This window comes from Euwallacea fornicatus, chromosome 30 (genome assembly GCF_040115645.1).
Source record: "Euwallacea fornicatus isolate EFF26 chromosome 30, ASM4011564v1, whole genome shotgun sequence".
NCBI lineage: Eukaryota > Metazoa > Arthropoda > Insecta > Coleoptera > Curculionidae > Euwallacea > Euwallacea fornicatus.
In genome coordinates this window covers 2,085,565-2,108,622 of record NC_089570.1, presented here as the reverse complement: position 1 = coordinate 2,108,622, position 23,058 = coordinate 2,085,565, and the positions used below count along the sequence as shown (strand labels likewise).

Here is a 23,058-nt window from a genome sequence, read left to right as displayed (position 1 = left end):
TCAAATTCGCTGTGCAAAAACAGTAGATGTTAGAAAAAGCTCGTTTTCGGTAGAGCTATTTTTTCCAAGCTTTAAGACCGCTTAGAAATGAGGATTGCCCAGCGTGTCCGTTTCTGGGCCGTGGCCATAGGGATTTCAATAAGGAATTAACGATAAAAGACACATAAAGTTAAAATTTATTTACAAAAAACCAGGATACTACAATCCCCCCCCCCCTCCCCCTCCGCCTCGCTGTCGTCGGGATCTTCCCAGAGCAACCCGGCCCTCGTCAACGTTCGACCAAGGAAATTTCAGTTGCTTCGAAAAATCCCAAAAGCCCTTGGAACTTTTTGAGTTTTGATACGGCATACCCCCAATGGTGCCCCGATTTAATCGACCGCGCACCTTTCATGACGGTCACTCAAGATGAAACTCCAAAAACGATCTCCCATTTAACGCGTGTTGTATCTTATATTTTTCCTCTTAGTTGCCCTCAAATTGTTACATCCCTCAATATAATCGTTTGATACTCTCATTCCTCAATTGAGTTGTTCCCCCTACCGTCCAAACTCGATTTCCTTAGCCCGAGGCGTGAGCGTCAAATTATATCGATCAGTTTGTTTTGCCGTTACCTTAGACACCGCATAGAGTTCAGGATCACAGATCGTGTGTTATTATAACCCATTTGACAAAATGTGCCCCAATCTGGAAGGCCAAGTGCCAGACATTTCCGAAATCGACCCAAAGCCCGAGGACATTCACCTCAATTTGACTCCCCTGTCGGATTTGAGTGCCTCAACATCGTTATCAGAGGCGAGTCAATCTTCTGAAAGTGAATCGCATCGCCCTGTTATTACTTTAGATCAAAATATGGAAGTGGACGTGGATATAGCACCAGTTTTTGCCAGTTTCGTGCCTCTGGAACACAACATCAGGGAACTGCTAGTGAGTGCAAGAAGCCTCGGAGTTAAAGATTCGGTAACAGTTACATCCTGTCCAGGTCAGGACCTCAGACACTGAAAATCTAGAAACAGTGACGCAAATTAAATTAAGAGTTATCGCCAGAGAATTAGCTCTTCAACAGTTGGGCATTCATTTGCCATCGCTAAGGGAACTGGTCCTTGACGGGAGCATCATATCGTCCCTTCGAGACTTGGGGCACGGACTTCGCAGTCTAAAGATATTAAGGGTGAATCGGTGTCGGCTGAGTTGCATCGATGGAGTACTGGGGTAATTACGTAGTTTGAGGTATGGTTCGAATCACGTGACTTTTTACGCACGTCACAGGCTTCGTATCAGCGGTGATGCCACAACTGTTTAAAATTAATACGTAGCAGGAGTTAGTCTAACGCGACGAACAAAGAACACAACGGTTTGGCGCATGAAATTGAACCAAAACGTCAAAAAATTAAATGGCAACCGCGCAAAAAATAGGGTTGTGCTCAGACGTTCGAATGTGTCTTTATTCTTTTTTGGCATAATAAATTTATATGAATTGTCATTTCACGTAAGGCGACTTTCAATCGTTAAATTTTGTCACGTGACTAAAAAGTTACGTTATTTGAACCATATCTATTTGGCTCATACTACATGCCATTTCCTCGAAGTTTTGAATCCCTAGAAGAGCTGCATGCAGCCGATAACTCAATAAAAGACCTTTCGCCGTGTGCCTTTCTATCCAACTTGAAGGTGCTTGACATCAGAAGGTTAGTCTTCGGTAAACTCTATTAACGCGCGCCTAAAGGAACATTGCAGGAACTCTCTGAGGAACTTCGGGTCGGTAAGTTTTCTGAACTTGTGCCCACTTTTGGCAGAGATCTCCATTGAAGGGAATGAGGTCACTGAGAGGTATCCAGACTTTATAAGGATTTTAGGTGCCATGCTCGAAAACTTGAGTAAAGTTGATGGGGAACCATTAACAAGGGGTAATTAAGCGTAGTTTATTTTCCGATTGAGCAATTTCCGCGCTTTCAGTGAAAAAGAATATTTATTTTTATGGTAATTTTTGCGCAGATTCTCGTAGCGAATCGCGCGCAGAAGGGGTTACGGAAATCCTCCTGGAATCGAGCAGTGATAGTGACGAATCTGTGGTTGCAACCGAAGTAAATTTGAAAACAAACAGGAATTATCCATGAACCAATGGTATTTTAGGCATTCTCGATTGCTCGTCAGTTGCGAGTTCCTCAAAGGAGTTTCCAGAGGGGCGGTTCTTCTCGAGGATTTATCGTGAGGTTTCCTCCTAGAGTGTTTAGTTCTCGCTCAAATTCCAATTGAAACGAAGCTGATTTTCGACGGATCTTTGTAATTTAAAGAAACTAGGAAATATACACCTTATATCACATTTTTTTATTTTTTCACTACATTTATTATATTATAACTAACACCTCAGCACTTTAGGTGCGCTAAAAACAAACATTCGAGGAGAATTATTAAACAAACTTTTACGCCCAAGCACCAGCCAATATTTTTTCATCTAATAATTCAGGTATTTAATAATTCCTTAATAACCTAATAAAATTACAGTTTTCGAACTAGATCAACTCATTTTCTGCTCGTATGTACAAAGCTCATATATCTAAACTATGAAATAAGTTTGAGCGTTATTAAATTAGATAGGTACACCTATTAATTACTTGATAAAAAGTTATTGAGGAAGTCGATTCGTTAATTAAATTAGACATTGAAACATTTTATTTTAAGAAACATAAAAATAAAATAAATAAATAAATAAATAAATAAATAAAATGTGTTAAAACATCAACAATTTTTGGCACGGCAACTTTAATAAATTAATTTTAACACCACTACAAGTCCCTATACCATTAAATCTAACGTTATTTGGCATGGATTGTTCACTTCTATGCTTACGTAAACGGAAATTAAAAAATTAGAAAATGACGATGAACCGCCACAAGGTCCATGATTTAAAGGCCAAAAGCGATCTCAACAAATGCAGGAAGGCGAGGAAATTTTGAGTTTCTCCATGCAACCGGTCGACCGCGGAATAAGCAGTTTTTAAGATATTACACATGAAAATTTGAAGCGATGGACCCCTCATTTGAAAAAATCCCTAAAAAGCAGTTTTTCGTGGCACTAATGCAAACTGGTGCCTTTCTTAGGGCCCTGAACTACTATATTTCTCCTAAAATGAGACTCGAGCAAGAAACAAGCCCGAGTACGATTTTTCCAAGATATTTCTAACACAAGTCTTAATCTTAAAACATATTTTCGAAAAAAAACCTTTTTTACTTTAAATTTAAGTTTTACGCTCTCATTGGGAGATCCTCTGTAAGACCGGGTCTGATCGTCGGGGAAACACGGCAGCTTTCGTCGTCTTGGAACTTACCCCTTTCTTAACCTTTCAGATCTGCATCTTCATGAGCACTATCACTTCTATCTTTCCTAAATAACCTAACTTAAAGCTTCAACCTCTGCTAGCCTGAGCTAACCTGAACTAACCTGAACTAACCTGAACTAACCTCCTTAATACCCACTATAACTCTGTAATACTTTCTAAGATTTACTACTTATGAAGCTTCGGTGTTGATTCCACAAGCTGGGTATAATCTCAAACAGTCTCTTTGGTCTTGTCCATCTCTAGCTGCCTGAACATATTTGTAGAAGCGTATAACTACTGCATTCGTTTTGGTAGGAATTTGCAGCTCACTGGCGTCCCTGAAAAAAGTAAGAATTGCAATTAGAAATAAGTTAGGGGGGGGGGAGATCGATATGGTTGAGAATCCCTGGAGGTCGATCCGATGAGGATCAGCGTTTGCTTTCCGGTTTCCTCTTAGTGCTCATCGCACACCGACGGTCCAACTCCGACTAATCAAACCTCCAGGACGCTGTCGATGGGCGTTGCCTCGGAGGCTTCTGAGGCTGGGCGGGGATACTTCTCGATCAGGCCGTGGATGAAAGGTCCAGAGGGGTGCTGGCCAGAGACTAGAGCCGTGAGAGAATGGCAAACACGACACGGATAAACTGAAATATTCATGGTCTCTACCAAAAGATGGGTTGATAATCAATGGAGCATTGGGAGTGTTAGCGACGCAGGCGATCACCGGACGGTCAGCATTGGGCACCTATCTATACCAGATAGGCCGAAGCGAGAATTAGAGATACTGGTTTTACGGCGACGGGGACGATCCGGAACACACGGTATTTCGTTGCGATAGATTCGCATCCCTTCGAGGGGAGGCCGAGAAACTGGCAGGGAGAGAAGCAGGACAGAGAATATCGCTTGTCCGTTGCTGAGAAGTGAGAATGGCTCGCTTCTAGGAGACCACAAGAGCAAACGAGATATAGGAGATGAATGGAAAGAGAGCGCGCGAGAATATGTTGAGAACACAACCGGGTTCCGAGAAAATGTCGAAGACAGCAAGTCGGCTATCCCTCCCCCCTGAAGTAGCACTTCTCTGCGGTTCCGGGATGGCATTAGGGCGAAAAGAGAATAGGAAGTTTTCCAGTGGGAGTTGCCCACCTGAGACCCACACACTCACTACAACAGATCTACCGCAACCTGGGATGCCTCAAGGCATTTTTTTGACGCACTTTGCTTCAAAGTTAAATTTTCCTCGCCTTTCTTTTGGGGTAATATCTAACTTTCAAGGCCTTCATCATGACAGACTTATCGTCCGAAATTGAAAATTCACCTGCCATAGTACTGTGATATAGGATTCAGCGTCTTCGAGGTGGACACTGGTACTAACGGTGAAAATTCCAGTTGACTTCAATTAATTTAGGTCAGTTCAACTCACATCCGTCTTTATGTAGATTTTACATCGGTACGGCCAGAAACCCCCCCCCCCCCCCCCCGAATGCGTCAATTTTAATTTAGGAAGACCCTGTAGTTTGCCTGTGACCAAAAATGGAATATTCTAGAGTTCTTCCAGGAGGAAAACCTTTTTCCCCCTCGTGGTGAAATTACGTTGGCGTGGAAGGATTTTCACTGTTTGTTGCCTCAAAAGCTCACTTTCTCCGCGATGAACTCACCGTAGATGCGGCACATGCTTCGGCAATGAAAATAACGGTGCATAAGGAAACCGGAGAAGAACGTACTGAAGTACCGCCTTAATCTCACCTGAAACCGCGTTAATGTAATGGGGCATCTGCACACGTTTTTACGAGTTGCTATGATTAATTTGATTTTTCTTCACCTTCATTGGCTTAATCGCAGCTCACCCCAAGCAAATCATCTGCTTGATAATTAAGATTGATAGTCGTCTCTAAGCAGCTTCTTTAAGTCGTTATGAGCTCGCAGGCGTTGGTGGAATTAGACCTCGATCATCGATTTAAAAAAATTATCCAAGGACAGCCAGTTTGGTTCTGAACGTGAGACGAACGTACAGGGTGTCCCAAAAAATGGGCGAAGCTGTAACTCAGCTATTTGTGAACGGATTTTGATGAGCTAAAACTCGAATGAAACTATGCATTTCGGACAACTAAGTAACGTTGAAATTGATGATTTTCTTTAACTCAGTTTCTTCTGCTTCGGGGGTCAATTTCAGGACGTTAAATATTTTGCTAAAAAATTTTCCCCATTTTTGATGGAAAAGATTTTTCCGAATTTACTGATGTACGACAAGTTGATGGTAGAGCAATTTTTAACTTATATATGATTTTAAACGTGAGTCCAAGACACCTGGTGCCACGGGCGAGTGGCGCCCATGTGACACCCAGCGAGAAGGGACAAGGTAACGCTGTCCCTAACTACTGGAAACACATCATTCTTCCTCATAATTTTCTGCGGGCAACTCATGCTGCAAGTGTAATTATAGTAAATTACTGCTCTAGTACAATAAAAATAGTTATTAGTGTTGTTATTGGCGACAATTATCGTCAATTTCGATAATTGCGTTGTTGAATGCAGAAGAAAAATCCCATTTCAGTGTATTGGTGCTCAAAAAAATAATGTTTTTCTGTCTTTTCGGTCTAGAATTGTTGTCACTTTAAATTGCCAGCCATCGCCAGATTCAAAAAAATATTTTCCATCAAAAAATATTTTAAAAAAATCGGAAGTTCTATTTGATCTTCGGAAGCTGGCCCCTGCAGCACAAGAAGCCAAGACCAAAAAATCAACTTCGACGTCACCTGGTAGTCCGGAAAATGTCATTTTATTTGGTTTTTAGTTCATGAAAATCCGGTCATAAACAGCTGAGTCGCAGGTCCGCCCGTTTTCTTGAGACGCCCTGTATTAAGAAATTCCATTTCCGCGTGCGGAAATTCCCCGATACCTTGAAATTGGCCTCAAACCGATGTTGCTCGATTTAGACCGAAGAGCCCGGGAGGCTCAACCCAACTGACCTAAATGAACCAACGTGTTCGGCTCAGCAAGAGGCAGGAACGGAGTTGCTCGACCAGATTCTCAGCGATGGTTTGAGGGGTACAAGTCCACATTACGAACCAAGACGTGCATTAACTCATAGTAAATTAAAACTTTCCGGCAAACTTTCATTAAAAAAAGTTATTGTTGAACCAACGAATTAACAAAATTTTACGGCGATGAAACGGGGCCCACCAGGTATGAGCGACGAGAAACTTCAATTTGGGAGGTTTCGCGTATTAAGTGAAAGCGGATAAATTGTTTAATACGAATTCCAAGCGAAAGCTCAAAAGGTTAAAGACTCGCAGTTGGATCGCACGTCAAAATCGCGCTTTGACCAGGACCGGGCCTCAATTAGCCCGAGCTAACCCGAACTGACTCGAACTGTCATTTAGACATAAACGTTCTTTCCACGATACGAACGCGGATATCTGGACGCCGACACCCCTCCAACGACATGTTAGATCCACGTGCGTCGGGATTATTATAATTTATTAAGGGCCGCGCGCATGACGTCAGAATGTCCAAGCAAATCTTCAGCCTACATTTCACGCATTGGACTGCACAGAAAATATCTAAATTAAGTCCGAACTGACGTAGATCTTAATTCCGGTTATCGTCACGTAGGTGCCTCGTTTTGGGACGTAAGACTGCTTTCTCCGGATATATGAGAGCAAGAGCGGCACACACCCAAAAATCGATTGGTTTTGTTCGAGACACCGACAGCATCATTCTTGTTTTGGGCACTTTCGGGTTCCTATGCGAATTTCGCGAATAAGGAGGTTCTCAAATCATCTCTCTCGCATCATGCCAGAACACGTGGTCTAAGGAGTATCTCGTGAAGGGTTCCCTCTCCTTCCCTCGGGGGTCACGTAATCGACTTTTTTCCTCATTATCGGGAATAAGAACGAACGATTAGTTGGATGGAGTCGTGTCCACCAAATTTTAAACGGTAATTCCTTAAATCGATTATTCATTCGGACTGCGTCGACGAACGTGGAGAGTAGGTGACCGGGATATTTCGTAAAGTAAATTTCAGTGAAAGACTTCCTCATGGTCAAGGCAAACATGTTTGTTATTGAATTTTCACTTGCGTCTGAGAGATTTTATGTAACTGACTCACCTGCTCAGCTCCACCGAGAGCAAATTGCTGTAGGGGCTGAATAAGGGAGGGTTCTTGTACATGCTGCAAATCAGCCTCTCCTTGCAGGGCTCGTCTACGAACCCGAGTCCTTGCAAGATCTTGTCGATTTTTGCGAGGATTGGGGAGTAGAACGGGTCGATTTCCTGAAAATTATTTAACTTGACCCCCACGTACAACCTTAGAATTAGAAAAAATCCAATTAAAGCAAATCGGTACTTTCACTGTGATACGCAATTATATGTTTTAATAACTGATGACTACGATAATGAGCTTTTACCAATTTTAAAGAAACCACTCACCTGCTCCAATTTTCCTCTCTTCTTGTCGGCCTCAGCCTTGCTGGGGCCAGCCTCGGCAGGTCTTATCACCTCAGCATTTTCCTTAACATCTCCGACGTCCTTACTGTTTTCAAACGAGCCGAGTCTGGGATCGTACCCTACGGATTTTTGGATGTCGAGGGGGGTCTTCTTCCCTTCCTGCCCTTCCCCGGGAGGCTTATACACCGGTCCCTGAGCTGCAGAGATCTGTTGGTGTTGCCGATTAGGCTGGAAGGGCTGGTCGTATTGGTATGGCTGTTTGACGCTGGGCTGGTGCTGTTGGTCGAAGTGGTTCTGCTGGGCGACCTGATACGGTTGTTCCTCTACGGGCGGTGGAGGCGGAGGGAGGTTCGCAGGTCTTTGAGGCACCGAGTGCTGGGGGATGTAGCCAGCTGGCAGTTCTATTCCGGGGTCTGTAGATTAAAATGGAAGATTTAGTACTGCGGGGGTCACGGTGATAGAAGAATGCATCAGTGCAAGAGACCATGTAGCCTCGGAATCAGTCAGTCAAACCTGTTACGCTTCTGTCTTTAAGCAAAATCATCTTTCCGACAGCTCGATAGTAGCACGCTCATCGTCGTACACTCAGGGCCGGCCTTAGCAAACGTGACTTGGGCGAAATTTTTAATCGTCGCGCCGTACCCCCCGAAAAACTCTCGTCAAGGGAAGTCCAAGAAGGGTCCTTCCTGGTCGGCTGCCCTGGGTCACCCCCCCCCCCCCCCTGACAGAAGACCAGTAATGCATATGTAAAAACTGCCAGTTATTCAGGAGTACATGGCCCCCCGTGAACTGGTCGGAACCCGATTTTCGTCGTTCCCTAATTGCCCAATTAAATCAGGCGCTTCCTCAGCTTGCAGATGATTCTTCAGAGTCTTCCGAGTGGAACTTTATCTTCAAACTGGCGTGTTTTGTGTTTAGTCGCGTGACAAATTTAAACACGCTTTCAGAAATGTTATAGCAACAATTTGCGAACCGTTTAAATGGTGCCATAAAGCGAAACTTCATTGTTTTGATGAGCATTGTTGGGTTCTCACATCCATTTAGTTAAAAACTTAATAGACCAGATTGTTATAATCGGCGACTTCGTAAGGAGAAGATCTGAGACTTACCCCCCGGAGCTCCAGGATCGAAGGGTGAACCTCTCAAGGGCGCGCGGCTGAAGCTTCCCAGCGTCTTCTGCGGAGGCACTCGCTTATTGGTAAGGTACCCTGCTTGCTGCTTCAGCTTCTCGTGCAGCTTCACCTCCTGATTGAGCTGCGCCTGCAGCTTCAAGTTCTCGTCCCTGATACGGAGCCGCTCCTTCTCCAGCCTGGCTTTGATCTGCCGTCGTTCCCAGAAAGATTAGTGCCCCACATTTGGACGTGCACGCCCCTACTCACCATCGCCTCTTTCTCGGCTTTCGCAAGCATCCTTTCGACATCCAACGAGGTCAAGGGTCGCTTGGGGTGGGTCGAAGACCCTGGCACTTCGTTATGGTACGTGGGGTCCCTCCTGTGGGATATGAACCTGAAATTTTTTCAAATCAATAAGCAACCTCGTGGCGAAGCTTGGTTGAATCGTCCGTGTTAAACTAGAATTATAATTGAGATATGATTGAATTGCTAATTCTGATAGGAAAATCAGAACGAAAGCAAAAGATTGCTCAAAAGGAGGCCAGAAAGCAGTTCTCCTGGGTAAGATAAACCTGCATTGATTCAACGTAAACATAATGAGGTATTGTAGTGATTTGCATGGTGTCATATGTGCTTCGCTTGGTGCTCTCTCACGAAGAGGAACGAAGCTAAATTTAAGATTAACTGGAGTAGCTTTCACAACATTGAGATGCGGCTCGTGCTCGCAAAGCCTAACCGATCATTTTTTTAAATAATTTATTCGTGTCTTATGTGTTGGATATGTAGAAGTAATCATAACATGCGTGCGCTCTTAAGTGATTATTAAATAATTATGTGCCGCTACTGGGGGACTACTCTTACTCCGCAGCTGACATCTGCACGAGGCCTGGGAAATTGGTCATTAGCATGAGCAAGAGTTTCTCGCTAAATTGTTTTCCATAGAAACGAATCCAGGGGCTAAAAGGGTGAAAAGAGCGCTCTTAAGCCCCGCGCTGAACATTCCCAATCTTAAAATCCTTACTGTCTTACAGCCATTTTAATAACCTGAGGAACCACGAACACGCTCCAATGAAGAGACTTTTTCAGGAGGTTCTTGATGACGCGTACCACCCAAGGACTGAAATAATTATCAGCAATTACTCTCGGTTTAATCACTAATAATCGTCTAATCTAGTGCGTGCTAACAGGTAAGTACTATGACATTCTAAGTTAGTGCTCGACACTACAACAGCTTACTTCGCAATAAGGAAATGGGTAAGTTTCCTGAAGGCAGAAACAGCGAATCTGGCAAATTTCACTGCGAAATTCTTGGCTGTTGCCAGCCAGTGGAAGCTATAAAAAGTAAAATTGTTATCAGTTTTCTTATCAATGAAACTACCGATTTTTGTCATTGTCAGGCCAAAATTTCCAAAAAACCTTGTTTTTGATCGCCTACAATTCTGCATGTCTGCAGGCTTAATAGCTTACCCCCAATACGAAGTGGGTCAGATATTTGTCACTTGAAAGTAACGCTATTCGTACGAACACCCTATAGCTAGCGTTGCACTTCCCTGGATCTAAGGAGAAATTTCACCACCTGACAACACCGCACTGGGACGTCCCGGCCTCACCTCAAATACGAAGTGGGTCGGGTACTTGTCACTTAAAAGTAATGCTATTGTTAAAGTGGCTCCAGACCAAACGCGCCGCACTGCGCCGTGCTGTTAAAATCTGCTCTGCGCAACGCGACGCGTTAAATTTAAACGGTAGTCTGCGCAGAAGCGCGCCAAATTGCGCGATTCCGTAAGAGAGCGGACGCGATCCGACAAGTGCTGGTAAGTTTTATTAATTGGGTCTTCAGAACATCCCAGAGGAACTCGGTTGGATCTGGAAAATCCTGATTTTTTCGGGAGGAAATGGCGAGTGGGATTTAACCCGTCTTGGCCACTTCTTCGGCGGAAAATGGCGGAATTGTGCCGCAGCGCGACTTTCTTGTCAAAGATGGGACGAACTGGACAAACGACTGGGGAAACCAAATCATTACGGACCCCAGGGCGAAGACGGAATTGCAAAATAGGAGTGCCTCACGTATATTTTCCCCCAATTAGGATTGCCCTGATCCAACGGGCGAGAAAAAAATTCTGGTCCCTGATGTGATGGAAAAACTGACAAAAAATAAACACGAGGAAAAAAACTACCATTTTTTCCTGCAGAGTTTAAATCCGGTTTAACAGCACTGCGTCGCAAAGATCTTAAAACCGGGACACCGAAACTTTGTCCTACGGGACAGTTCCGAGTCGACGAAGGCTACAAGTGAAATTCCGAGGTTTTTAGCGGTCAGGCGCAGTAGACGGATCCCACACTATCCAGCTGCCAGGACAACAGGCTGGATATTTTCGTAAAGATTTTTCTCGTGGAAGAAAAAGTGCCAGGAGGTTAAAGACACACGTTTGTGCGCGTTTGTATAGAACGAGATTGAAGGTAGGGCACGTTGTCTGTACGGTTTTGAGTTAAGTGACCTCTGATTTTAATTAAAATGACGCATGCGCGTGCCGGATAGAAAGCGCAAAATCAATGTTTTCTTTTACGTATTTTGCGCTAGTTAACGCCACTCTATGTCAAGCTGCGTAGTTCTGCGCAGTTTTTAAAACGCGGTGCAGCTCAGCTCGGCGCTGCGCGTTCGCTCTTGCGATTGCCAGGTTGCCGGTGTGCAGTTCTCCCCGATCCACGGAGAGTTCCCCAATTTGAAACCACCGCACTGCGGTTGTCTCGAACTCGCCGCGGTACTCTCGCCCCTACGGGCCTCCATGACGGTGGATCTTCTCCTGTGTGCGTGAGTTCAGTCCCTCCACATGAATTCATTTTTACGAGGGAAAAACTTCGTACCCGTGTAAGAGGCGAGAAAGAGTTTTTGATGAGTAAATGATTGTAAATTTATGGGTGGTTGTAACGTTCCGGTTTTTTGCGTCGATTCCTTGAACAATTAGAAAATTTGGAGAAATGGCGCTACTCAAAAAGAGATTGTTTGGTCGACAAGTTCCATCTAACCGGAACGAACCCGAACTAGCATTGCGAAAATTCTCCCATTATGATGGTAGCGGGTACTCATTGAATCGTAAGTTCTCTTATTATGTAAATGTTTTCATCTTCAATTTCTTCTGCTAATAGCGGCACTAAAATTAGGATGAAACAATTTGTTTGCTCTTCAATTACACGCGAATGCACGTTACAATCGCATATCACTCTCCAGCCATTCTGGTCATTAACGGCTAACAGCATGCCATTTGGTATCAACACGCATAACGGGAATGCTGCTGACACTATGCGCTTTCAAGCCTTAATATCGACCGCAAAGACATGATATGTAAATTAATCTGCATCAAGACAACGAATAGTAGCCTGCACCAAAAACATACGCGACATTTGTACACCACCGAAAGCCAAACGTGGAATTTCTAATGGACCATTGATCCGGGCCAGTATGTCAAATTTGAATATTACTAAGCCTTTTCTGTTTTTTTCGTTGTTTGCACATCGACGGCATTAACGCAGTAAAACAATAAATGTGTATAAACTCACTCGTGCGGAAATCCCGCAGCATCATCAGGCACCACGCCGATATCATCATCAAATTCGGTGTAGTGGGTGTCGTGGTGTCCTATTGGGGTTCCGTGGTGCTCTATCGGAGGTCCGTAGCTATCGTGATGGTCGTGATGATGAGGTGCTACCTGCAATACATCTTTCATTGAAAAATTGATTTTTTTTTTAATTTCACTCAGCCTTACCTGATGAATATGAGATATCAGGTGCTTGTGGTGATGGTACTTGGCTTGAATGGGATAGTACGCACAGAATTTGAATATGTGGTGCAAGAACGGGAACACAAAGAGCAGGATCTTGAGAAGGAGCTTTTTGGCAGTGGCCGCGCCCACGATTAATGGGAGCAAGAATAGAAACTTGAACGCGAGCAGTTTGAGGACCACCAACAAGGCCAGGACCGCATAGATTATTCTCTCGTTAATGAATTTGCCTGCAAATGGCCACGAAATATTAAAGATATTTAAAATTTTATGTAGAATATTGCTAGAAAAGTGGCTGTTAATATATTCTTTGAAAGAGTTTTAATCGTGCTTCAATTATAAATTAGCTTTCAAATTACAATGCATAACCTCCTTTTGGGTATTTTGTTAGTCATTGATCGCTACCTTTTACCATCCACTATTGATGAATGGAACGTTTAAATTTCTTCGTTTTTTAACAAGACATTGAGCGTTGGAACTACTTTTTAGTCGCTTACAAAATCATATAATACCCTAAACAGGTAGTCCAGCAATCAATTACTTAAACACAGGGGACGCGAATAAAGCGTGAGATGATTCAAAATTGCCTTCAAACTCTGTAAAAAAAAAAAAAAACAACAACAAGCTGAATTTTCTCTTCAACTATTTATCTGAACATTTATAGATATTAAAGAAAGTGAATCATGTTCAATTGAGCAGCTTCTCACGTCTCTCAAATTATATAGAACATCCCGTAGTTTTTAAACACCCAAGATATTCATAAAAAATTAACATTTTCGGAAATCTAAAATTGCAACACAGTTCAGTTGAATGGGTTGAGATATCAGTTTGCATTCCACCATTTTGTCCAGAATTTATCGTAACCATAATAGCTTAAAGATCAATATTTGATATGTTTTTATCAGAGATTAATATTTTAGAATCCTAAAGTCCTTTTAGATTCATTCGACTGTTTTTTTGTCAAGAATTAGGAAAAATGTCTTCCAAATGAAATTTATTCGGACTCTTAAGTATTGACATAGTAATATTAGCATCCTCTAGATACTGAGACATTGGGTCTGATCCTATTGCCAGCTTCTCGAACCAGGCTAATGGCCTAGACGACCTCTTATACCACGATGGGCGTCTTGATCTCGCTACTTCGAGAGGACTGAAAATCCGCAATAACTTTTTCCCAAAATTCTGTGGACCAATGAAAAATCATAATCTAAACGCAGCAACGTGACCTAATGCTAAAGGGAAGTTGAGGATCCGAGTGATTTTATGGTTGTATTGTCGTTCAGTTTTTTAAGAATCGCATCATGTCTGGATATTCTTAGAAAAAGTCTATTACCATTGCATACCGGGTAAGACAAACATATAGCCACTCTTTTCCAAAATTTTGAAGCCCTCTGAGGATTATTCCAGCGTCTAGATATACTGCATTTTAGATCACATCCGAGACACACTTTTACCCAACATTTAGTCAAATTTTATAAAAATTGAAGGATCAGTAACGTCATACAACGTGAAACCTTTAAAATACGATATATCTCAAGAGTGTTTCTTAACATACGGTGGAAATTTGAATGGTCACTACTTGAGTTAAAATAATGTCCATTTGATACTCCGCGAATAACCGAACCCCCCCCCAAAAGAACCTCGACTATGCACCACCTTAAAAGCTAACCTGAGCTAGTCCGAATTAACTTGAATCAACTTATGACAAGATCTACCTACGTATTTTTTTAAAAGTTCTGCCTCCCTCCTCCATAGCCCTAGCCTCCTCCAAGTCCTTAGATATAATTTCCAAATTTACCAAAGCACCACTGTTCCCATACCCTTGAGGTGCTATCTTGAGCACGCTATTAGGGATGATGCCCTCGGGCAGGCCTACTTCAAGATCGTGGGTCATTAAGAATTTTGCTGCATTGTCTTGTAATGTCCTAGCCATGGCTTCAATTGGGAATTCTTCATCGATACCATCCTGCGAGGTCTCATTGGGATTGAAATTGAAAGATCGGTCTTCAGTCGCTAACCCATAATGTAGCTTATTCTTTGTGAACTTGAGAAAGCTGTTGAATTGCAAATCGTCAGTGTCATCAAGGGTGCGCTTGAGGTACTTAAAGATATTGTTTTGAACGCAAGTTAAGGAGGCATTTTTGCAGTCTTTCAAAAGTATCGTCCACAGGTCATTGTTTCCCGTAAGGTTGACCAGCGCGTCTACCGGCAATTCTGTCGTGAAAGTCGCATTTTCACTTCCGTAAACAAAATTAGAAAAACATGCGAACAGAAGGAGATAAAATAAGCGACACATTATAGTAATAAGTCTTCGGCTTGTTCGAGGTTGCGATTAAGAAAAACCACATTGATACGTCACACTTTCATTAGGCACCAACAGACGCGGCCGCATGTTCAAACTGGAACACCGAATCAGGGCATGTTGAAGACATGAAGAAGTTCTCTCGGCGAGCGGCTTCACGCGAATACCAGAAACTGAAGTGATTCGGTTTCGTTCATCGGCTGCTGGCACACTTTTGGTACTTCTTTGGTACCCCGGCAGATCCCCACTTGGACGATTGAACCGTTTATTTGCTAATTTGTCTCATATGGGACCTATTAGGAATTTTAATTGCGTGCTTGGTCAACGGTCATTGTAAGGAACCGCGTTAAAGTGGATTTTTTGATTTTAGAAAAGAGAAATCGTTACTTGCAATTTTAGGACTAGCTAATTTGTATATTTAATGCTAACTTTATTTAAACATTAAACGAACTGAACTTGCTACACAAACACAATTTATATTCACACTCTTGTATGTTGTCTTCATTTAAAAATTAGGAAAATTATTGAAGTAGGTATGTCTGCCTGAATCTTCTGACAATTTGATGAAGGAACATTTTCTTTAAATCCTAACAAGCAATTTTTTTTCTTTCTACCGAATTAAGAAAAGATGAGAATGGTCTCTAATTATTACCTTGTGGGATTATTTTTCTTTTCCGAGAATTTCACACTACCACATGTCACATTCATTTAAATTTCAATAAAACGAATTAAATACATTTCACCATTCTTCTGGCAACTTGAAGCAAGAACTCTGTTTCGATTTCCCACTGTAGAGCTTACTTTATTATTACTATATCTTTATTATTTAGTCTGAAGAATAATTTTCGTATCACTCTGTTTTCATCCCGTAGATCTTTAGCTTTAGTTGGCGGCTTGACGCGTAGTATAGAATAATTTATATTCCGCGCAAAACTTCATCGTTTTGCTAACCGCTCCACTCCCCGATATCACGAGTACGCAACTAAAGGATTTTTAAATACAGGAAAACATGGGTAGGGCCAAGAAAACTCACGTCTTTAACCGAATTTAAAATTTATTATTCAAGTTAACTACCTTAAAAATCTATAGAAAGTTTATCTAGCTTCATTTTCAACAAATTTCAATTAACCTACAATCATTTACAATATATTTATAATTGAATTACAATAAATATATATTGAAGTAACAAGTCATGGAAGAAGCATGTAAATCTGGCGCTAAGAAGCTAATATTGCTTAGATATCTGATGAATCTAATCAACAGAATTAACAAACAATTAGGGCTAAATAGAGTATTTTAGGAGGTTCCCAAAGACACCTAAATTTAAAGGTAATGTTAAAGATAATTACATCTACATTTTAAAGAGTATTACATCAAGTTTAAAGCTTTGAAAATGGAATAATTGCACATAAAAGTTCACAATTGACTTCATCTATTCTCATAGGATTGCTTATTACGAACATCCCTTTTTAATTCAAAATTTCCAAAAACGCCATGGGAATTTTACCAATTATGCCAGATGTAGCTATTTCTCCCCATCCATAATCGTCACCAGGCTTATATTTGACTGTAATTATCTAAGAGAAAACTTAATGTGAAATTATACGGTATAAAGTTAAAGAGTAAATTACTTCATTAGCTTTTACGCTCAGCTCATCGGCATCTTTGGCCTCATAATCGCACAGGACTTTCGCCTTCTTTCCGTCACTATTGTCACATGACTCATCGCTAATTGTAAATGTGGAGGTGTTTGGGGCAGTGCTACAGGCTAAACTAAGATCAAATATAAGTATAAGCTAAACGAAACAAAAACGGGGTTGAGGATGCGAAATTAAAACTACAAGCGAAATAACTATGGTTCAGAGTTTTGGGAAGACTTAATGGGAACAGAGGTAAATGATTCGTCACATTTATTAGAAGCCAGAGGCTCCAAGTCCTCGCTATTAAGACGTAACATTGGGCTCGGCTGACGAAAGCTGAAAAATATTAAGATGAACCTACTAAGAGACACAAAGCAGGGCCGAAATTGTGAAATTTATGAATTGAATGATTAGGAAATACTTTTTCCTTACTTTGATAGTTCCCGTTGTAAATCTGTCATAATCGTTGTACATTGAGAATAAAACCGAGCCTGCATATCGACAAACTCGTATAAGCACCTCAAATGCGCTGCATGGGAGGAACTGAGTCCCTCTAGTAAAAGTTTCGTAATTTCAGTTTGCCGGTCGAATTCAGACTGGGCAATTCTCAAGTCTCTCTCCGCCTGTGAAAAAGCGAAGAAATAATATTTTATGGACGAAAAATGAACTACGATTTTCGCATTTTTTAATACCTGTTCCAAAAGGATTTCAGGAGGTACCTCCTCTTTTCCCTTTTCAGCATGTAATAAATTAATTTTATCAATTCAAATTAAGTAAAAATGAGGGTTAAAAGGGTCTTAAGACAAGAAAATAGATCGGACTTACATTGCTTTGTCCTAACATACTGCGTGCTTTTCTGACGCGGTTTTTACACGCATCTAGATCTAATCTAAAGGAAATATCAAAATTTGGGATCTTTCCTGTTAAGCTTGAAAAAATGTGATCAAAAATACTCTACCTCTTCAGTTCTAAACTACTCTGCTCCTTCAAAATAGCCTTCATTTCGGTGTCCAAAAACTTCCTCAATGGTTGTGTGTAACACATACTCGCAGACCCAATAAAATCCCTTTCTGTTTGTCCCAATTTTTGCTCCCATTGCCCTACTTTAATCAATGCACTTCCATAGGCACTGGCAGGTCCTAAATATGTGCCTGCTTCAACCATGTCAAGTCCTTTAAAGGCTCTTTTTAGTAATCATATTAAGGAAGAGATAGGTTAACTGACCCATATACTCCAGATTAGTTAGCCTTGAGGGGCGCTGCTTCTCTATCTTCTCATACACAAAGTCCTCAATTCGGAAACCTGGATTTGGGACCAAAACTGCCTCAACATCTTTAGCAAGTTTTTCTGTGTACTTCCGAGTGCATTCTGCTCGTTCACAAAGATTCTCAAAATGAGCATCTAGCTCGGTTTTCTCAGATTTGCCCAATTTCTCTTCAGTAAACTACAATTTTCTCAGCTTTTAAAATTGAAATCATGGGAGTTAATGGAAGGTGAATAGAAACATTGGCTCTAAACTTAGCTATCAGGGAGGCTACATAGAAGTTCTGGAAATTATTTTGTGACAATATGACAAATTTGTCAAACATAGGTCGAACACACAGGATCTTATTGGGTCAATAAAACAAATTGGTAATTCATACGAAACTTCTGCATTGGCTCTTCGAAATTGTTATCATCATCGCATATTATGCCACAGAACGGAGATACATTAAAATGAATCATCCCGATCGCCGAGCAAGAGCATTTTCAGACCCCTTCCTAATAAATTAAATTAAATCTAATGTGAGTTTTACCTGTACTACTCTACTTAAGGCCGTACCGGCGTCTTTTACGATGTTTTTAAAGTTAAAATCCATTTAAACGTGTTTACAATTAGTAAAATTTTGTAATATTAAGTTAATTACTTTGCTAGTGTCCAAATTTTGAATTGATTTTTTGTATTGATTAAAAACAATCAAATAAATTGACAGCTGTCAGTCCAAATATCATCATTATATATATCATAGCCCTCACGTTGGATATGTGGCAATGCCGAATGAAATTCGAATGGCCGCCATTTTATGCAGCCGTGTTTTTGCGTGAAAAATTTATTTGAAATTTTCCAAGAAATTTTTCTTTTAGACTGACATGGACTCATCGGGTAGAAGAAAAAATTCGTATAGACAAAAACAACTAATTTACTAAGAATGTAAAGGGTTATATTGAACCATAAATATACAAGTGTCTATTTAAAATTGAGTTCTATATTTCTTCATTTCTACCATAATCAAATGTATATTAACCAATTGCGACCTAACATTGGGAGCTAATAATTTGTGAAATCTGTGATAATATTGAACGAATTGTGTTAACGCTAATTGAAGTAAACTCGCCCCAGTAACGAGACTAGGAAACGACAGCAACACTTCTCGGTTCAAATCCTCCAAAGACTTTTTCCAATTCTGCGTGAAATTCGTGACGATATCCAGCGACTTTGATTCCAGCGTCTTTAACTCGTCTAATTTGGCATGTTCGAAATAATACTCACACTCTTTGACATACTGGATTAACTCCCCGAAATGAGGGAATAAAATTTGTTCCGCGTACTCTCCGCTCTTGGCGGCAAGCCGAGATTTGAAAGTTTCAGCTTCTTTGCAATTATCCCTAGTCCTTTCCATAATAATGCTAAGTATCATGTCATAGTTGTTAATGAGGAAAATTAGTTGGTCTTTACGCTCAGTAAAAACTCCTGCCATTCGGAATATAAACATTTCAACCTCCTCTTGCATTTCCGCTAGGAGTTTAGTTACCAATTCATTGGGAAAATTCTCACTAATACCCACAATTGCGGCGCTAAATTCCGCATATCTACGAGCGATCTATAAAGTCTGTCATATGATACAAGTATTATAAAATGAGATGATAATTCTTACGTAATGCGGCCCTTTCTCCAGGTTAAATTTAGTCACATCGCAGTCTCGTATACTGTTAATGTTTAAACGCGTTATATACTCGAATCTGGAGAGTAATAGTTTCTCTAATTCGTCCCAATGCTGGTCTAAAGCAGGGACGCATCTTTTGTGACACATTAACTTATACCTGAGGACCAAATGGAAACATAGGAATACTGCTATTGAATCATAGCAGTTTGTTAGATAATGGTCTAGATTTTTCTGCAAATAAAAATGAACAAAACCATTAAATAATGGAGGTGTAAATGTACGTCGTTACAGTTATACTTTGAAATTGCTAAATAGCATTAAGTTTTTTGTTTTATTAAGAGTTTATTTTCTTACCTGAAGCATCTCCAAAGTCTTCCCCATAATGGTATAGAAGAACCCTATGGCTTCTTCATTTTTCAATCCAAAAAACTCACACACAAACAAATACTCTCTACATGCATTGTCCACCAAGGCATATTGGATACTTCTGAATATGGCCTCATAAGAATACTAAAAATACACAGTTTTGTATCTCTCTTAAGCCTTCTGGCAAAACAATTACTTTGTTTTTAGTCTCTGCATGAGGCACTATAATGGGGGCCTCCAGCTGTTGGGCTAAAACATCCCCTCGATTCCCAATGGTAAAAACTGTGGCCTTATTCTTCAAACTTTTATTAAACAAGCTCCTGGTAGCTGTATCTTCAATACCCATCAAATCATCTTTAGTGGGACTTTCCTCATATGACAACTTCATCATTCTCCCCTCATATGATTTAAAGTAGGACATGTAGATTTTACTTATAGTGTCCACATAGTAACTTGAAACATCTGTAGCCCTAGCCTCCTCATGAATGTGAAGAAACCGGAATAGGAATTTATTCTTTAACAAGGTATTTTGTGGAATTTGATAATTTGTCAGTGGTTTCTTAAATTTTCCCACTTGTTCCAATAAATAGCTTCGGATTTTGGACATAGCCTTAGTTCTGAGCATTCCAAGGACCTCACTCACATCTTGACAAGCTTTGATCTCTTTAGAGTCCTTGCCAGTTTGTTCCTTAACAAAGCCAATTTTATGGTTGAGGATATGAAGCTGTGCAATAAATTTCTGGTCGTTTACTGGTAAATCTAAGATTGATATAATAAGTGTTTCAGGGACAGATATATCATCAATAAATTGGCTTAACTGGCCTCGAATAGCCTGTCGATTAGTCAGTTCTTGGCTCATAGAAATTGACTTTCTTTGCAATGTGACAATCTCTTTATTGATGGACCCCAAGTCATTTTGGAACTTCACCAGCATGTTCTCCATTCTCTCTAGTATAGAGTCACAGGATTTTATTTGAACATGCAAACTGGCTATGTTTCGGCTCTCCTCTAGATACACTTTTTCAGTCTCTTCCTTAGTAATGAAAAGTTCATTTTCGATTTCTTTGGAGTAGTCTCTCAGGTCAGTGAAAGTGTTCAATATTTCCTGAACAACGTGATCACTACTAGGTATGTCTTCTTTATCTGTGGGACCTGATATCTGTACGTATTCGTTTTTAGTAGTCATTTTTAATGAAATTATGTGAAAGACACTGAAAACTTTTAAGTTTGAAACCAACACATATTGACGTAGGGCTCATAATGACACATTGGCGTGTCTTTCCTGCGGAAACGGCGAAGCGCCGTTGACGTTTTCTGGCATCTGCTGTTTACTTGAATTTTCATAGATATGCGATGCTCTAAATTTGGCATATGTCGATGTTTGACATCTCTCTAACATATTTCAAATTTGTTTTTCTAACCTTATTTACACTCGAACTTGAAAGTGTAGTTTATATGGGCTTTATAGTTCTGGTGTTGACATATTTGATAGTTGACTTAACATGGATAATGTCATTCGTCTTTCTCTCTTTGTTACATAGATACAAAGTTCTCTTCGTCGTACAGTCTTTCTTTCAATTATCCCAATCAAAATGGTAGGTTCGTAAAAGATATTCCCGAAAAATACTTAAATTCCTCCAATATTTTCTCAATCTCAACTCCAAATTATTGCTAAACTATTTCAAAAGATATGAACAAATCCCCTCCACACAAATTTGTGCCTATTTTTCCTACTTTCAACGAGATGATTACAAAGATCCGTCTTCAAAACATTAGTTAATCTCGACTATGTTTTGCTTTTTTCCAGTCGCTGGTCATTCCAGAGAAGTTCCAACACATTCTCCGTATTCTCGGAACCAACATTGATGGTAAGAGAAAGGTGATGTTCGCCTTAACTGCCATCAAAGGAGTTGGGAGGCGGTATTCCAATATTGTCTTGAAAAAGGCAGATGTTGATTTGGATAAAAGGGCCGGCGAATGCTCCGATGAGGAAGTAGAGAAAATTATCACAATTATGTCTAATCCTAGGCAGTACAAAATTCCCGACTGGTTTCTTAATAGGCAAAAAGATATAGTCGATGGAAAGTATAATCAGGTGAGTGCTTTCTATGCCATAATATAAATGCGGATCCCAAGAAATAGTTATTTTGCGAATTAATGTTGGTTGGCAACTTATAGCCAGCCTATTTCTTAAACAAGTTTTGATGTTAAATTGAAAATATTTATTTTCCACAATGAACAATTTAAATTTAAGATTTTTATCATTGGCACAAACAGGTACAATGTAATGGAAATTTCAGGGCAAGTCTGCTTTGCAGTCATCTCACTGTTGCAATTGAATGTTAAATGAAAAATGAAATTGAGTATAAATTGCTTTAAAAAAAAAATGTTTACTTTATCTTATGATTTCAAACCAATTTCATTTGTTAATTAATTTTTTCTGTTAGTAGTAATAGATTGCAACCAATGGAATAGTAACAGAACAGATATGCTTGCAAAATTCCATGATGTGTATTTATGACTACTTGCTTCACACTAAAAATCTTAAATTAAGAAAAAAAATTAATTGTACCTATGCACAATTAAACGCCCAGGTTGTTTCCACAATGATCTTTCTGGGTGGTAGATTGTGCAAAAGAATAATGCAATGAGATATTACATTTACTGAACAGCACCTTATGTGCTCATTGGGTTCTTGGCCATTGCTACACATAACTTTCTTTGTTTAAAACCACATTTTGTGTTTCTTTGCTGCTTTTCTTTTTGTTTTCACATTAGTTTGATATTGAATGAGAAATTAGAATCCCTCTTTCTATTTTAACATTTCTCACAAACTAAATAGATAAATGTATGAGCTCTTAAATTTGTTCTAGCTCACCTCCTCATCGTTGGACTCGAAACTTCGTGAAGATTTAGAACGCATGAAGAAGATCCGTGCCCATAGAGGGATGAGACACTACTGGGGTCTCCGTGTACGTGGTCAACACACCAAAACCACGGGACGTCGTGGACGCACTGTGGGTGTATCCAAAAAGAAATAAATTATTTCTTTACGTGTGTTTTATTAATTAATTGTGTGTTTCATTTCTATAAAATAAGACAGATTCAAAGTCCCTAGTAATAATTTAACAGTAAGGCTATTTGTGTTGTTTCAGAGAACATACAATTATGGT

At 40.3% G+C, this 23,058-nt stretch overlaps 5 protein-coding genes across 11 annotated transcripts; 2 read left to right on the top strand and 3 right to left on the bottom strand.

Moving 5' to 3' along the window:
- The first annotated feature begins 612 nt into the window (after window positions 1-612).
- LOC136348002 (dynein axonemal light chain 1) lies at window positions 613-2,370 on the top strand. 2 transcript variants are annotated; one of them, XM_066298494.1, is made up of 6 exons: window positions 613-924; window positions 980-1,209; window positions 1,587-1,685; window positions 1,735-1,904; window positions 1,954-2,081; window positions 2,131-2,370. In XM_066298494.1, exons 1-6 carry the CDS (start codon window positions 673-675, stop codon window positions 2,251-2,253), a joined length of 1,002 nt encoding a protein of 333 aa, XP_066154591.1. In that variant the 5' UTR covers window positions 613-672; the 3' UTR covers window positions 2,254-2,370. The 2 variants fall into 2 exon arrangements, with proteins under 2 accessions (XP_066154591.1, XP_066154592.1); XM_066298495.1 differs by having other exon boundaries at window positions 965-1,209; window positions 1,993-2,081.
- Osi17 (DUF1676 domain-containing protein Osi17) lies at window positions 2,305-15,726 on the bottom strand. 3 transcript variants are annotated; one of them, XM_066298488.1, is made up of 12 exons: window positions 15,608-15,726; window positions 14,373-15,248; window positions 12,639-12,883; window positions 12,433-12,581; window positions 10,111-10,206; window positions 9,896-9,991; window positions 9,736-9,831; window positions 9,142-9,268; window positions 8,872-9,082; window positions 7,745-8,175; window positions 7,425-7,588; window positions 2,305-3,654 (listed from the first exon to the last, which is right to left on the bottom strand). In XM_066298488.1, the coding sequence occupies exons 2-12, from the start codon at window positions 14,947-14,949 to the stop codon at window positions 3,507-3,509; spliced, it is 2,340 nt and encodes a 779-aa protein (XP_066154585.1). In that variant the 5' UTR covers window positions 14,950-15,248; window positions 15,608-15,726; the 3' UTR covers window positions 2,305-3,506. The 3 variants fall into 3 exon arrangements, with proteins under 3 accessions (XP_066154585.1, XP_066154586.1, XP_066154587.1); XM_066298489.1 differs by lacking the exons at window positions 9,736-9,831; window positions 9,896-9,991; window positions 10,111-10,206 and having other exon boundaries at window positions 9,142-9,275; window positions 12,434-12,581; window positions 15,608-15,723; XM_066298490.1 differs by lacking the exons at window positions 9,736-9,831; window positions 9,896-9,991; window positions 10,111-10,206 and having other exon boundaries at window positions 15,608-15,722.
- A 265-nt stretch (window positions 15,727-15,991) lies between these two features.
- On the bottom strand, window positions 15,992-18,536 carry EndoB (endophilin-B). Of its 4 annotated transcripts, XM_066298100.1 has the most exons (8): window positions 18,392-18,536; window positions 17,820-18,039; window positions 17,554-17,767; window positions 17,421-17,484; window positions 17,288-17,326; window positions 17,028-17,218; window positions 16,587-16,728; window positions 15,992-16,532 (listed from the first exon to the last, which is right to left on the bottom strand). In XM_066298100.1, exons 1-8 carry the CDS (start codon window positions 18,452-18,454, stop codon window positions 16,425-16,427), a joined length of 1,041 nt encoding a protein of 346 aa, XP_066154197.1. In that variant the 5' UTR covers window positions 18,455-18,536; the 3' UTR covers window positions 15,992-16,424. The 4 variants fall into 4 exon arrangements, with proteins under 4 accessions (XP_066154197.1, XP_066154198.1, XP_066154199.1 ...); XM_066298101.1 differs by lacking the exon at window positions 17,288-17,326; XM_066298102.1 differs by lacking the exon at window positions 15,992-16,532 and having other exon boundaries at window positions 16,606-16,931.
- Window positions 18,537-18,821: 285 nt separating this feature from the next.
- Window positions 18,822-21,224, bottom strand: Vps52 (vacuolar protein sorting 52). The gene is made up of 4 exons (XM_066298018.1): window positions 20,082-21,224; window positions 19,874-20,029; window positions 19,511-19,750; window positions 18,822-19,456 (listed from the first exon to the last, which is right to left on the bottom strand). Exons 1-4 carry the CDS (start codon window positions 21,069-21,071, stop codon window positions 18,827-18,829), a joined length of 2,016 nt encoding a protein of 671 aa, XP_066154115.1. The 5' UTR covers window positions 21,072-21,224; the 3' UTR covers window positions 18,822-18,826.
- Window positions 21,225-21,329: 105 nt separating this feature from the next.
- On the top strand, window positions 21,330-22,957 carry RpS18 (ribosomal protein S18). Its single transcript, XM_066298021.1, has 3 exons — window positions 21,330-21,480; window positions 21,693-21,980; window positions 22,759-22,957. Exons 1-3 carry the CDS (start codon window positions 21,478-21,480, stop codon window positions 22,924-22,926), a joined length of 459 nt encoding a protein of 152 aa, XP_066154118.1. The 5' UTR covers window positions 21,330-21,477; the 3' UTR covers window positions 22,927-22,957.
- Window positions 22,958-23,058: the final 101 nt, after the last annotated feature.